General features: G+C 37.1%; 1 protein-coding gene across 1 annotated transcript; it reads left to right on the forward strand.

Annotated features, from left to right (window-relative positions):
- The first annotated feature begins 803 nt into the window (after positions 1–803).
- LOC102528531 (alcohol dehydrogenase E chain) lies at positions 804–14,745 on the forward strand. Its single transcript, XM_006208934.4, has 9 exons — positions 804–914; positions 3,879–3,980; positions 4,592–4,730; positions 6,469–6,556; positions 6,724–6,943; positions 8,883–9,143; positions 12,011–12,146; positions 12,729–12,867; positions 14,474–14,745. The coding sequence occupies exons 1-9, from the start codon at positions 897–899 to the stop codon at positions 14,496–14,498; spliced, it is 1,128 nt and encodes a 375-aa protein (XP_006208996.3). The 5' UTR covers positions 804–896; the 3' UTR covers positions 14,499–14,745.
- The last annotated feature ends 352 nt before the right edge of the window (positions 14,746–15,097 follow it).

Here is a 15,097-nt window from a genome sequence, read left to right on the forward strand (position 1 = left end):
ATCATTTTCCCCCATAGACTGAGCTCACTTTGATGGATAATTCATTGTAGCTAATATTTATTAAAGGTTGTCCTATTTGTCAGGCTCCCTGATAAGTGCTTGAAAAGGATTATCTTGTTTGTTCATCAAACAACCCCTTCAGATGGTACTACTATTCATCTACATTTTACTGATAAGGAAACATCAGATAATGAGTTGAAGTTCATACACCTAGTGAGAATAGGGACTGGCTGAACCCAAGGCCATGGAATTCCCACTGTCCCATACTGCCTCTTGGCATGGGTAGAGGCCATATCTTATCCATCACTATCACCCCACTGTACTCACCTAAGGGTCTGAAACAGGGAAGTTCTCAGTCAGTGCTGATTGGTATTGAGTGGCACAGAAATGCAACTGATTGGTGCCTGACTTCTCTGCTGTGAAGAGGGGGACAGTGCTGCAACAGACACATTCCTCGGGCTGGTAGCTATCTCTGTCCTATGTCTTTGTGCGGCTTTCTTCCTTCTCCTTTCTAACTGCATCATATGGATTAGAAGTTGGAGCTTAGCTGAACACTCTGTGTGGAACTGAGAGAGGAGAAATATGAAACCCCAAATTAAAGATACACAGAGAGAGAAATATTTAACCTAATGAAATCAAGTTGTTACCTGAAGTTGACCTATTGCAAACAAAGTTAACATCTGAGTGCTGGCTCACTGCCCTTTTCTTCCTGATTTGGCTTAGCCTAAGAATAAGCTGATGGGCATGGCTTAAAGATCCCAGATCACATGTGTAGAATTGGGCATTGCTCAAGAAAACAAATATCTGTGCACTGTATCTGCTGTACGTACTTAAGCAGAGAACAGTCTGCAAGAAGCAAGAATTCACATCTCCTGGCCTGCAGAGAAAACAGAAACATGAGCACAGCAGGAAAAGTAAGGAAAAAAATTTTTTATTTTTGGAATTATATTCTAATTAATGTAATAAACAAAGATATAGTATGATATCAATGATTTAAAATTCCTGTATGAATTAGAAATAATATATACTGAAATATAACATAGAATATATGTTTTAATACATGGATATTAAACTACAATTGATAATATTTGTAATAATAATATGTAACCTCTATACCTATTAAAGTCTATGTTCCTATATTAAATACATGTGCAGTAGTTACAGCCAGTCATGGGTAATTTGCTATCTAAAGTTAGGAAAGAAAGGTTTTTAATCAAGAAGTTATCTTATATTAAGAAAGTTATCTTTATATTAAGAAATCCTAATTTAAATGAGTTATTCTTTGTAATCATTTTTTTATGAATATAGGAAAGTAAAGTTGACAAAAAGTTTATTGCTCTCAAAGCACTAGAATCATCAAGACTAAGCAAACCAACATCAACATGCAAATTCCAATTTAAAACGGTCTTATTAGGGCACAATTCAGGAAATTTCCATGGAGATCCTATAGAGCAATATCTTCTTCATATAGAACTCAATGTGATTTCACACACACACACACAAATGATACTGACTGAGTTTGAATCAGTTATTAGCACTGGAAACAGATACATTTGAGTCTAACTCTTCCACAGATTCATGCTTAGTTGTTCAGTGTGCTTACAGGTGCAGAGACATGCACATAGTCATTCAATACAATCAATTCATCTTGTTTACCTGCTTCATGACAAAAGCCTATGTAACTGTTTCCAGTAGGTTTGTTGTGTTAGGAGCAGATCACACAATATACTATCTCTCTAGGATACCTCAAGTGAAAGAAACTGAGGTTTCTACACACTGTGTGACACAGCAGGCCTATAGCAGTATGACTGGCTGGAGATCATATGGGTGACCCACTGTCAGTTCTCATTCCAACTCTCTTTTCATCCATTACTGATGAGCATCTACAATGGCATATCACATTCCGAATGAAGAATGCACCCAGGACCTTGTGCATGCTAAGCATGGACTCTACCACTTGAGCTATACCCTCCCCACCTACCCTCAATCTTAGGAAAAAGAAAAATTAAATTTGCCAAAACTCAGGTTAAGAGAAATAATGAATGAGAGCAAAAAGGTAAACCAAACGTATTAATGAAAATTATAAATTATGGGCAATCAATCCTCCCCTCTCAGGTGCAACATCGATAACGTTTAGCTTTATGATAACATTTCATTTGTTTACCCTTCGTGCATTGTATTTTCTTCAAATGCTACATGACAACAGGAAACATACGTACTTCATAAGGTGGTTGTGAGAATTTAATAAATTAATACTGGAAAGCATTTAAAATAGTGCCGGGTACAAGAAATAATTTGAGGAGTATTAGTCACTGCTGTTATTGTTATCTAGCCTCAATGTTTTTGGGGGTTTTTTTGTTGTTTTTTTTTTTTTGAGGGGGAAGATTATTTAGTTGTTTTTAGAGGAGGTACTGGGGATTGAACCTAGGACCTTGTGAGTGCTAAGCATGTACTCTGTTACTTGAACTATACCCTCCCCACCTACCCTCAATCTTTTGTTAATCTTTTACTACCATGGAGTAGTGAAAAGATAAAGTTGGACTGATATTAATTCTCTGGACAGCCAGCTTTGTAACTTTGGGAAAGTTACTCAATTACAGAGTCAGTTGAGCCTCAGTCTTTTCATCTGTAAAATAAGACTAATGATTCAATAACACTGCCCTGTAAAGTTTAAAAGTCAAGCATATAACTCACGCAGCACAGTCACTTGTGCCTGCCCCCATCATAGACAGGTGCTGATTATTGGGTGCCTACCATTGCTGTATTATTTTCAAGTACTCTCATATTTACTGAGGCACTGACCATGACAAACACTCTGCAAAGTGGGAGGATTTGGCATATAAATAATGACAATGGATTGATGAATTGTCAGATAAACTTCCACTGAATTTTTATCATATTTGCAGTATGTCAATTCTTCCTAGAAAAAAACTCTCAACTATACAAACTTTGTGAAAATGAAGACAGGTCTTATACTATATTGCCAAGCACTAAAAATATGTGTTCAACTTTATTTTTAAGAATATCTGTAGGTGAGCTATGCTAGATAGAAAGTCAAACACATAGTTCTCCCATTTTTAAATGTGTATGTGGGTATGTGTGTGTACAGCTTGAACTTCTGCAATTATTGGCTCAAGTCCCATCTGAAAGAAATCTCTATACATACATTAGGTAATAAAACAGAGCTGCCAAAGCTAACGTTCAAATGAGTGGTGCAAACAGGTAGCACACAGAAACAGTGGAGGGAGAAAATCAGCGGATGAGGACAGGCAAATAGAGAAAGAAGTCATGCGAGGCGGGGAGGCAAATATGCAGATGGAATCATAAAGTCACATCGTTTTGGCTTAAGTGGAGAACTGAGCAAGAGACAACCAGTTTCATGTGAACAAACAGTGAGTCTGTCAGGAAAACGGTAGTGATTTAGAACTTCATGTACAGCCAACAGTTTGGGGTAAATAAACAATATCAGGACCGCATTAGGAAGCAACAGCAATAAACAACCCTTGGAGAGAAAAACAACATGAAGTTCTTTCTTCATAAAAGACTATATTCCATTTTATCTCATTGTCTCACTATGGTTAATTCTGTTTCTCTTCCTTATGTTATTGCTTTATACATTTCTTATAAAAAGTATTTTATATATATATATATATATATATATATATATATATATATATATACACACACACACACACACATACATTTATTTATTTGTTTATTTATTTATTTATTTTTGCAAATCAGAGGTTGTTAATTTCTGTGGAACAATGTTAGGGTCCAGGCGTGGAGTGAGATGTTGCACATAAAAAGATGAAAGACGTAATCCCTAACTTCAAGAGTGAGGAAAAACTGGTATCATCTTTCTGTTCAATTTCCAGGTAATAAAATGCAAAGCGGCTGTGCTGTGGGAGCTTAAAAAACCATTTTCCATTGAGGAGGTGGAGGTTGCACCTCCTAAAGCCCATGAAGTTCGTATTAAGGTAAGATTTTTTCCACCTCTATTTAAGTTTAGGGTGGAAATTTTCAGAGAATAGTAACAGTCAAAATAACCAAAATTTAATAAGAGGCACATTTTTATATAGTCATCCAGACAGTGGGATTACAGTTGTTGTCAAAGAAAGATGTAAATATAAATTGTCAAATTTTTAAAAAGACATCAAAGAGTATATAAACTATAATCTTAATAAAATAAAACAGAATCTATGTGCTTGACAGAAAAATATGCAAAGGAATATATATTAGGATTTCAAAATTAATTAGCATTAGATGGTGGAACTTGAGTAAATTTATGTTCTTGGTGCTAACCTGCATTTTCTACTTCTATAATAAGGGATGCATTCTTGTATAGTATATAAGACTTCAATATTTCAGAAACAATTATTTCACACAATATTTCAAACTGTTTAATGCACAAAATGAAAGTAAAGGAGGGTTTTAGGTTCAATAATCCTGTGTATAAACTGAAACTGTACTTGGAAAGAGCAGGAATTATTAGCAAAATTCTTGAAAACTCTTTAGTACAATTGAGTATTAAGTCTATGCAAGGGCCATGATCTTTTCAGAGTCTAACCACCCTCCCTTTACCCTGTAGATGGTGGCCACAGGAATCTGTCGTTCAGATGACCATGTGGTTAATGGAACCTTGGTCATGCCTCTTCCTATGATCCTAGGCCATGAGGGAGCCGGCATTGTGGAGAGCATTGGAGAAGGGGTGACTACAGTAAAACCAGGTACAGCATTCACACTTGGGGAATGTGACTTGGTTTAGGACCCCAGGATCATCCAACCCGGATGATAACCCAGAATTGATGACAGGTGCAGTAATGAGAGATGAAAGACCTTGTTCACGGAGGAGCTGGGACTTGAAAAAAGGTCTCTTCCTTTCCTGCCTCCCTGCCTGACTCCGGTACATGTGCATTCATGCACTCGTGTCTTCTCTCCTCCAGCAAGTATTTACTGAGGGCCTGCTAGATGTCAGGCACCATGTTAGATCCTGGGAATACATAAGGATCAAAAGAGATGCAGTGTTTGCCAGAGTGGAATCTGCATTTCCATTTTAGTGTTTCTGAGCCCTGTTATGTATTGGATCCAAAGAGAACTACAAATGAGACAAGAGATAAAAACCTGTCTATCTCCTGAGACTCTAGATCAGTGTATGGAAACTGTGTACTGACTTCATACAATGAGGCCTGTGAGGCTACGACTGAATCAACATATAATCTCTTCTTAGGTGGGAAGTGGAGCCCATTCACTGAGCTTCCCCTTCCAATATGGCCTCCTTTCTTGAATACAGAATGAATGAAATAGATGAGTTGGCAGGAAATGAAGGAAAACTAGCAGAAGGCATCCTGCCATAAACAGTATCTGTTTTAGTACCTTTAATCATGATTAACTATGACTGGTTACCTAGTACTATTTTATCTTTAATATTTATTGTACCCTAATGCTATTGTATTTTAATGCAGATAAATATTTTAAAGGTATACAATAAATAAATACAAAATTTCCATGCCATCATCTCATATAAATTTTATCTATTAAATGTTATTTTTCTGGGTCTTTTACATAAATAGCATAGATGATTAAAAATTATATATATATATATATGTTTAATTCTAAAAAAAATCACTTTACTCAGTAGGTTTGACCTACCCTCTTGGCAAATATTAATTGACCTGTGAACAGAAAATAATAACTTGTCTGGTTTGAGTTTCAGCTTTTAGTATTTCTTTTAGTTAGAAATCAATTAATAATAAATGACACCCTTACTTTTTACCCCTGCTCCCTCCACCATAGCAGTAAAATTAGATAATTCACAAATTATCAGCTACAAATATTTGAAAGTCAGTTCTTATCCTAAAAGTGTTTAACTCATAATTGAGGGTTGAGGTTTTCAATGAAATTTCTTAAGTTCTTATTTATCCCATTTTTGTTAGTGTCCATTAAAAAATGAAAATTAAAAAAAATAAGCACTCACTTCATAGAACACATAAGCATAATCACTTTGAAAAGCCAAGAAACAGTTGTTGAGATTCTCATTTTCACTGTATCCAAACTATTACAAAATACTGGGTCACCTAGTGGAACTATGGTGATCTGCTCACAACTTAAATTTACATTTATACTTACAGTATGAATATTTACATTTTAATTATTCAAAATTAAATGAGATGATACATATAAAACCCCCAAGAGAAAAGTCATACAATAAAAGATAAATATTAATACAGTGGAGCTACTCTGAAAAATCCATGCTGTTTTCCACATTTGCATTTCCTCTTTGGGCATCCTCAGGCATATAGAAACTCAATACTCAGCTATGCTGGCAGGCAATAGCCAAGGCAGACTGGTGACCGGACCCTACTCTTGGAGAACTGTCAAATTCAAATGCCTCTAACACAGACGTGTAAGCTTTAAGTTCTTGCACTAATAATGCTTAAGAAGAATCTGTTTTATCCCCTTCCCCAGGTGATAAAGTTATCCCACTCTTTGTTCCCCAGTGTGGAAAGTGCAATGTGTGTAAACATCCAAAAGGCAACTACTGCTTGAAAAATGAGTAAGTTTCATATACTCTCCTTACACAGCCAAGGAATCTGCACATCAGTTATGGTCTTGTCTCATATTTTCTTTTTTTTTAACATTCTTTTTATTGAGTTATACTCATTTTACAATGTTGTGTCAACTGTCTCATACTTTCTTATGTCTGTGTGTTGTACTAACCAGTGTGACCAATCCTCGGGGGACCCTTGTGGATGGTACCTCCAGGTTCACCTGCAAAGGGAAGCCCATCCACCATTTCCTCGGCACCAGCTCCTTCAGCCAGTACATAGTGGTGGATGAGATCTCAGTGGCCAAGATCAATGCAGACTCACCGCTAGAGAAAGTCTGTCTCATCGGCTGTGGATTTTCTACTGGTTATGGGTCTGCAGTCAATGTTGCCGAGGTAGGAATAACAATGGTGATAAAACTAGCTACACTCGGACTGTCAGGGACCAAAAGGAAAGCAATTTCTCATAGGAATCTGAGATCATTTTTCATAGTTTTACTGGTAGCTTTCCTCCCACACCTGCTACCATTAAAACATTGATATGCTCCATAGAAGTGAGGGTGCTGATAAGTAGAAAATGCCCTTAGAAGGAATTGAGAGCATGTCCTAGAAAATTTATCTGTTTATCACAAATGCAAAAGCTGTTGATACTTAGTTAAGAAAAACTAAAGGTGTTTTTTTCAATAATTCTTCCATGCGTGTTCTTTATGGGATTACTAAATTTTAGAGCTGGGAGCCCACTTTGACTTTCATTTTGCAGCTAGCACCAACTTGCACCACGTGCAGTAGGTCCTGCTACGTTTTGACAGCAAACATAAATGAAACGAAGGGGTTGCTTTTGAGGAGCATCTAGTTAGTCCATGGATCCTCCACTCCCAGAATTAGGATCAACATTAGATTCCAAAGCCTTACCTGATATGATATGCCTCCAAACCGAGGGCCATCAGCGTACCCACTTTGTGGATCTCTGAGGAAAGCAGAGAAGTTTCAGGGATGCATGAAGCATCTATTCCACTGCTATACCTCCTCCCTTGCCATGAACACACACACAAACACACACACACACACACTTCAGAAGTGGTAGATTTTAAGGATAACTTCTCTAAAGGCTCCTCTTTCTGAAAGGTTGGAAATACAGTAATATTCTTTCATTTTATGAAATTGAGGCCCAAAGACATAAAGCTATTTGCCACAAATATCACAGTTGGTTAGTATGAGAGCTGCAACTTGCCCTGCTCCCAAAACTCCTGCTGAATCATAAACCGTAATACACAATGACCAGCACTTTTAAATCATAATCACAAGCCTCATACTCTTCTAAGGTAAAAAAGTGCTGTACCCCAGAGAATGTTTCCTTGGGACAGGAGGAGCATTTTACCCATGGTGAAGGCTGACTATAGTAGATTGCATTTATTAAACAGCCCCTAAGCCAAGTTAAACCACTGAGAGAATATGTTTTCTACATTTCTGTGATGACCACAAAGTCGCTCCTGCAATTGCATCAGCAAAGAAGGTGGTCTACTTCAGCCTACACACAGAGCAGAAGCCGGGGGCACTTGTGATAATGAATTTCATCCATTATTAAAGTATAGACAAGCTTTTCATTGATTTATTGTTCATTGGTACATTTTAAAAAGCAAGGATAAAATGCACTTAAGACACATTGGTCTCAAGCTGTTTTATCTTGAAATTACCTGTTAAATTTCCCCTGTTGTTAAGATTGCTTTAAGCTGAGGAGACTCTCCTAAGCTTCACAGCTAATTTCTGCTCTCATTATACTGGTCATGACTACCGCAAGTTAATGAACCAGGCTGTTAATTATTGAGGTTTCAACTGGATTATTTTTTCAGTCTCCTCTTTTCCACTTATTATTTCATTTCCCAAAAGCTGTGTTTGTGTATGCATGGTGGACTGAAGCTGGCTATCCATGCAGTTGAGCCACTAAACTCTCCTCAGGATGGGAGTCACTAGCATTAACAGCTCAAAGATCATCCGGTCCACTGGCTCCCAGCCTGGGTTTTCCACTGGAATTAGCTACGGACTGGATGTTACCCGTAGAGATTCTGCTTTAATTGGTTATGGGCTGTGACCTGGGCATTGAACTTTTTTGTAAAGCTCCCCAGGTAAGTCTAATATTCGGCAAAATTTGGGGATCACTGATCTAATTCAACCCCCTCACTTTAAATACAAAGCAGCTGAAGCCAAGAAGTGGCGACAACAGGTTGTGTCGAGTTTGAGTAGCTTCTGACAACAGAGAAGGCATGGCATTGCATACAATTTAGCGTCTTTCTAACAATCGTTGCTTAACCTATTTGTGCATTTTCTGAAAACACAGGTCACCCAGGGCTCCATCTGTGCCGTGTTTGGCCTTGGAGGAGTTGGCCTGTCTGTTATCATTGGCTGTAAAGCAGCCGGAGCAGCCAGGATCATTGCGGTGGACATCAACAAAGACAAATTTGCAAAGGCCAAAGAGGTGGGAGCCACTGAGTGTGTTAACCCTCATGACTATGACAAACCCATCGAGGAGGTGCTGAAGGAAATGAGCGGTGGAGGTGTGGATTTTTCATTTGAAGTCGTTGGTCGGCTTGACACCATGGTACGTACCCTGAAAAGCCTTGAGGATTTGCCTCCGCATGCTGAAGTCAGCTTTTAAGCAGCAGAATAGAAACATTATATTTAAAGAATATATTTAAAACTATGGCCATTTTCCACCTCCTATTTGTTGCCTGGAGTGCTTAGTTTATTATAATGAGGAATCTTCCATCCCATCAGCTAAGCAGAACTGTCACAAGGTATTATTTCCTTTTTTAGAGAGAAAAGAGGTTTGTTTTTTTCAATTGAACCATTATAAATTTACTCTGTTTTTAGCTTAAAAAACTCAAACTCAAGTAAATATAAAGAATACAAATTCTATTCTCAAGTTGACAAGGTTGATATTCTTCTCCCCACATTCCTAACAAAATGTCTTTACACTTTTTATATGTTTTCATAAATACTTATTTTTTTCACATGTACTTTGGCCAAAAGAAAAAGTGAGCAACTTCAGGCTCTGTGTCATTTTACTAACAGAAAATATGCCCCATTTCTCCATAGCAGACAGCACAGTGTCTGCACATAATAAGCATCCAAATCCGTCTGTTGAACTGAATATTTTAAAAGTCAACAAGTTTCTCCACCAAAAAAGAAGTGATACATATCTCATAGACTTGTTTATGAATTACATGCCATAACACATGTAAAATACTTAGCACATGCACTTGTCAAGAACTAACTTACTGAGTGTCAGCTGGTATTACCGACAATGAAGGACCATTTCCAAACTTGCAGTGCTTACGTTATCTGTGGAATATACACATTACTTTCAAATAATGACAGATATCATCATGCAGTGGAGAACCAATCTCCAGCTATATTCTACCTAACAAGTATTCTCTACAGTCCTAACGAAAAAAATTCCCAGAGACCAACAAATTCCATTTTGAGGTTCTCCGGTAAGCCTTGGTAATAGAAAGCAGCACCTAAAGAGTAAAGCTCTTTTCAGCCTTGTCTTGGGACAACAGGCCTTAGATGACTGAAGTTCTAAGACAATCCAGTTGGTCCAGGACCATAGCCTTTCTCCTGATGCCATTTTTCTATGATTTCCCCTCCATTTTCTCAGTGGTATTGGATTGTTTTATTTGAAGACACCAAATATCTGATAGCCACAAGTTCTGAGGCTCTCTGGTCTTCCAAATGTCATACTACAAAATTAAAGGATTGATTATTATATCTTCCTGGGGGATCCTAAACAATTTTCTTACTACAAACATGTTTAAAAACCTGACTGGAGGGGAAAGGCTTTCTTTGGAAGTTCCAGAATAATAGGTGTAGTTTACAGTAAAATTATATGGGAGGTAAAAGCACATTTAAAACATGCCCATTTTAGGCCAATGGCTATATGAAAAGGTTCTCAATGTCACCAATCACTGGGGAAATGCAAATCAAAACCACAAAGAGATATTACCTCAAATCTGTCAGAATGGCAGTTACCAAAAACACAAGCAATGGCAAGGTAGGGGAGGGTGCAGAGAAAGGGAGCTTTTGTGCACTGTTGGTAAGAGTATACACTGGTACAACCATTATGAAAAGCAGTCTAAAAGTTCCTCAAAAAATTTAAGATAGAACTACCATATGATCCAGCCATCCCACTTCTAGCAATACAGGCAATGAAAATAAAACCACTATTTCAAAGAGGTATCTGCACCCCTACATTCATTGCGGCATTATTCATAATAGCCAAGATATGAAAACAACCTAAATGTCCACTGATGAATGAATGGATAAAGAAATTGTGACTGATGTATGTAATTCAGTCATAAAAAAGAAGTCCTGCCATTTGCAACCGCGTGGGACAATCTGGAGGACATTAGGCAAAGTAAAATAAAGCAGACACAGAAAGACAAATATTATATGACCTCACTTACATGTGGAATCTAAAACAATCAAACTCTTAGAACCATTGAGTAGAACAGAGCTGGCAGGAGGCTGGGAGGGGTGGGGTGGAGGAACAGGGGTGAAGTATAATGGGTCGATGTGCTACAAACTTTCAGTTATGAGTAAGTTCTGGGGACTTACATATACAACATGGTTATTATAGTTGATAGCACTGTATTATATACTTCAAATTTGCTAAGAGAGTGGATCTTAAGTGTTCACATTACAAAAACAGTAACTAGCGGCTATGTGAGGTGATGAATGTGTTCATTAACTTGATTGTGATAATCATTTCGCATTGCATGTGTATTTTAAACCATCATATCGTACCCCCTAAAAATTATATTGTACACACTAAAACAAATAACTTTTAATTGTCAGTCATACTTGGACAAAGCTGGGGAAAAATAAAGTGCATAAATCAGAAAAAATTGTCCATTTTAGAAATGGCAGTAGAATCGGGATCCATGAAAAGGGGAGACCATCAAGCAGAGAAAACGCAAACCTTGATGGTGTAATTGACCTTGTATCTAGTTCATCACCAAAATACCTGATTCAAAGTACTGAGTTCAAAATATCTACTTAATAAATAAAGAAAAATGAGTTAACCAACTCTGGTTGCCTAGAGCTCATGTGATGATAAACATTACCTTTATTTGAGGAATCAGATTATATATACATATAATTACATATTTATGTACATAAATATATAAAGATATGTGCCTCTTTATTATTTTCAGGGAGAATTAAGTGTATACAAACATACATATTCATTTATCTATTGTCTCATTCAAAAATATTTTCTGGTCATCTTCTAAAGCCCCAGCTAGTGGCTTTAGGAAATAATGGGGAATAAAGAAACAAAAGACATCATCTCTTCCCTCCACACACCAGCAAGCTAGCTAGGTCAGTAATACATGATACTGTGTACCACAAATGGGGACTACCAGAGAATCCACTTTAATGATGCTACATGTGAATTTATTCCAGAACTCTGCCTTGTTGTGCTGTCACGAAGCATATGGCGTAAGCGTTGTTGTAGGAGTGCCTCCTAATTCCCAGACTCTCTCTGTGAAGCCCATGTTGCTGTTGACTGGACGTTGCTGGAAAGGAGCTGTTTTTGGTGGTATGTAGCTAGGTTTGAAGGCCAGACTCTTACCAAACTCAGGATTTCTTCCCTTCCCTAGGTTTTAAAATGCAACGTGGTTAAAAAATTAATTCCTCTGTATCTATTGGCTCCAAATCAACTAGATGTGGAACTAATGCACACAGAATGTCCCTAGGTAGACTTTTCTGGTGTCCCCATTGACTAGGAACTTTCAGCATCATCTCTTTTGATACTTGTAACTGCACAACTCAACTGAAATACCTAGTAAGACCCAGGAAATCCATAGCAATAACTCATGTCTACACTCACTGCCCAAATTTAGACAATTGCTAAGTTTTCTTCCTGACTTTGGAAATAACTATCTGTACTATAATTTCTCTAGGAGACAACTAATAACCAAGACCCTAGTTTGTATTGGAGGATTTTTTTTTAAGTCAAATGCCTGCAAAAGGATACTGAAGGACACTATCTCTTATTAACCTGAGTAATTGTAATCCGTGGACTTTATCAACTTTCATTTAAATTCTACTTGGAAAGTCTCTTCCCCAATTCTCCTCTTATCCCTGGCTGAATCTAACACTGATATCACTTTCTTTTCAGGCTTTAAAAGTAAGGAGTCTGTCCCCAAACTTGTGGCTGATTTTATGGCTAAGAAGTTTCCACTGGATCCATTAATAACCCATGTTTTACCCTTTGAAGAAATAAATGAGGGATTTGACCTGCTTCGCTCAGGAAAGAGGTAGATTTTAAGTTTCTCTTTATGCTGGGGTTTGACTAACAGAGAAAAAAAAAACGTAGAAGGATAAGAGAAAGGCTAGGTTTCCATTCCCAGTTCAACCTTTGCATGTAGCACATTTAAGAGCATATTGTGAGAAGCTAAAATGTTTTGCATTTCCTGTTGGGCTGAAAACAAACTGATGATGGTTACATCAAATCTGAATGATCAGCACCCTCTGCTTTCTTTACAAGAGAACTCTCACCTTTGCAAGGAAAAATAATCAGAGCTACATGGTCATGTTATATAACATGGAGTTACTGCAGCCCCTGTCTGGCCACCTGAAACAGTTGACTATTAATAGCTATAAATTTAAATTACATTCAAGATATCTCAGAAACTCATTATGGGAGTTGGTGGAGCTAGCTATATTGGCATTATTTTCTATACAGCTTTTTATTTTCATAAAATCCTATTATTGTTATTTCTTTTTTCCATTTACGAAGAATTTCTCGCAAGTAAAACTTGTTACAAAGAGGAAGGGTACAAAATGCTACTTTCCATGTTTACATCTTACACTTTTTTGAAACTTAGCAAAATAAGCCAGTTCCATTTTCTATTTCTAACATTTAACTTTTCCAACTGCCTAAAAAGAAGAATTTTGTCACTTGCATTTATACGAGAGGCACAATTAGTAATAGGCAGTTTTACCTAATTCCCACCTTCTAGTTCCATGGTCTGTGCTTTTTCTGCAATTTCACACTTCTTCTCATGAGGTTTTCAGCTTTAAACAGTATTTCTGAAGTACTCATACACATAACATATACTAGACACTTTGATAAAGATTATTGAGGGAAGAAAGAAACTAGCGACTAGAAGAGCACCAGATTACATCCTTTCTAGAAAGCAGTTTGGTAATTTTTATCAGAAACCTTAAAAAAAAATACACTTAGATCCTATGTCCCAGCAATTCCATTTCTGGGAATGTAGTCTACAGAAATCATCAGCTATGTGAACGCACATCTATTTAAGCATGTTCATCTAAGTCTCTAATCACCCTCTAAGACTAATCCCTCTGAGTCTCAGTATCCACAATCTCTACAATAGAAATAATATCAGAACTTGCCTTGTAGCAGTGTTAAGGTTTAAATGATTAAATATATGAAGAGCATCTAGAGAGAAGGTGACAAATGGCATGAAGTTGTTGCATGTCATCACCCATTGTTTTATATTCATTATTATACAAGGCATATGGGCTCTCAAAAATGATTTTGGGGGAGTGGGGCATAGCTCAGTGGTAGAGTGTGTGCTTAGCATGTGCAAGGTCCTGGGTTCAATCACCACTACCTCCATTAAAAAAGAAAATGATTTTTTGATAATCTAATATACAGTGAAGCTTAAATGACAGTCATATTCAGGATGCTATAGTTGAGCTTAAGGTTGGAGAAAACACAACAGAAAAAGATGAGCTGCCTTTTTACTTGACTTGAATGCATTAGGAATGGGAATGGAGTAGCAGGAAACAAGACAGCTTTTCAAAGGGACAAATCGAATGTTCCTTGTACTCACATGGAAGAGTGTAACTTTTCTAAACATGACAACAATTAGTATCTTTAATTTTCTCTTTCAGTATCCGTACCGTCCTGACATTCTGAGACCGTACAGGTGACTTCACTTGTAGCAGTCTTCTGGCTCCTCCATCATCAGAAACATCAGCCAAACATCGTCAATAATTCTATTCCTCAGAGATGCTACTAATAAATTACATATGGGAGCTTTCCAAAAGAAATCAAAATTGATGTAAAATTATCTTTCAAACAAATGTTTAAAATTCAAGGGAGAGCTAGATGAACTATCATTTGGGTAACTGAGTCCAACAAACATTCCTTCTTAATCATTCTACTCATGCTGAATCATGTCATCTTTCCCACTGAGGAAAGCTATTTCTTTTGATTTCTTGTCCTTTTGGTATCTTTACCACCCTTAGTCATTGAAGCCTTAGTCACTGAGAAGGTCTTCATTATGCTTGTCCCCCAACATACAAATCATGGGCTGTTGTGCTAAAAGTCTTCCACCTGTATTTCCACTGTCTGTATTTTCCTTTTCATGAAATGGAGCAAAACTATACAGTAAAAACTGCAGTCTGCAAAAGGATATACTCAGATTTATAAGTGAAGAAGGTCCAGAACATCTAAATATAGGACATTTCTTAGGGAAATGTCACATATTTTGAAGGTAAAGAAAGCGGTTTTAG

The sequence above is a fragment of the Vicugna pacos genome, chromosome 2 (genome assembly GCF_048564905.1).
Source record: "Vicugna pacos chromosome 2, VicPac4, whole genome shotgun sequence".
Classification (NCBI taxonomy): Eukaryota; Metazoa; Chordata; class Mammalia; order Artiodactyla; family Camelidae; genus Vicugna; species Vicugna pacos.

Bases quoted from the DNA above. Each gene is read 5' to 3' on its own strand.
- LOC102528531 (XM_006208934.4), top strand. The intron at 6,557-6,723 runs GTAAGTTTCATA...TGTACTAACCAG, and splicing joins AACTACTGCTTGAAAAATGA to TGTGACCAATCCTCGGGGGA. The intron at 12,868-14,473 runs GTAGATTTTAAG...TTTCTCTTTCAG, and splicing joins CTGCTTCGCTCAGGAAAGAG to TATCCGTACCGTCCTGACAT.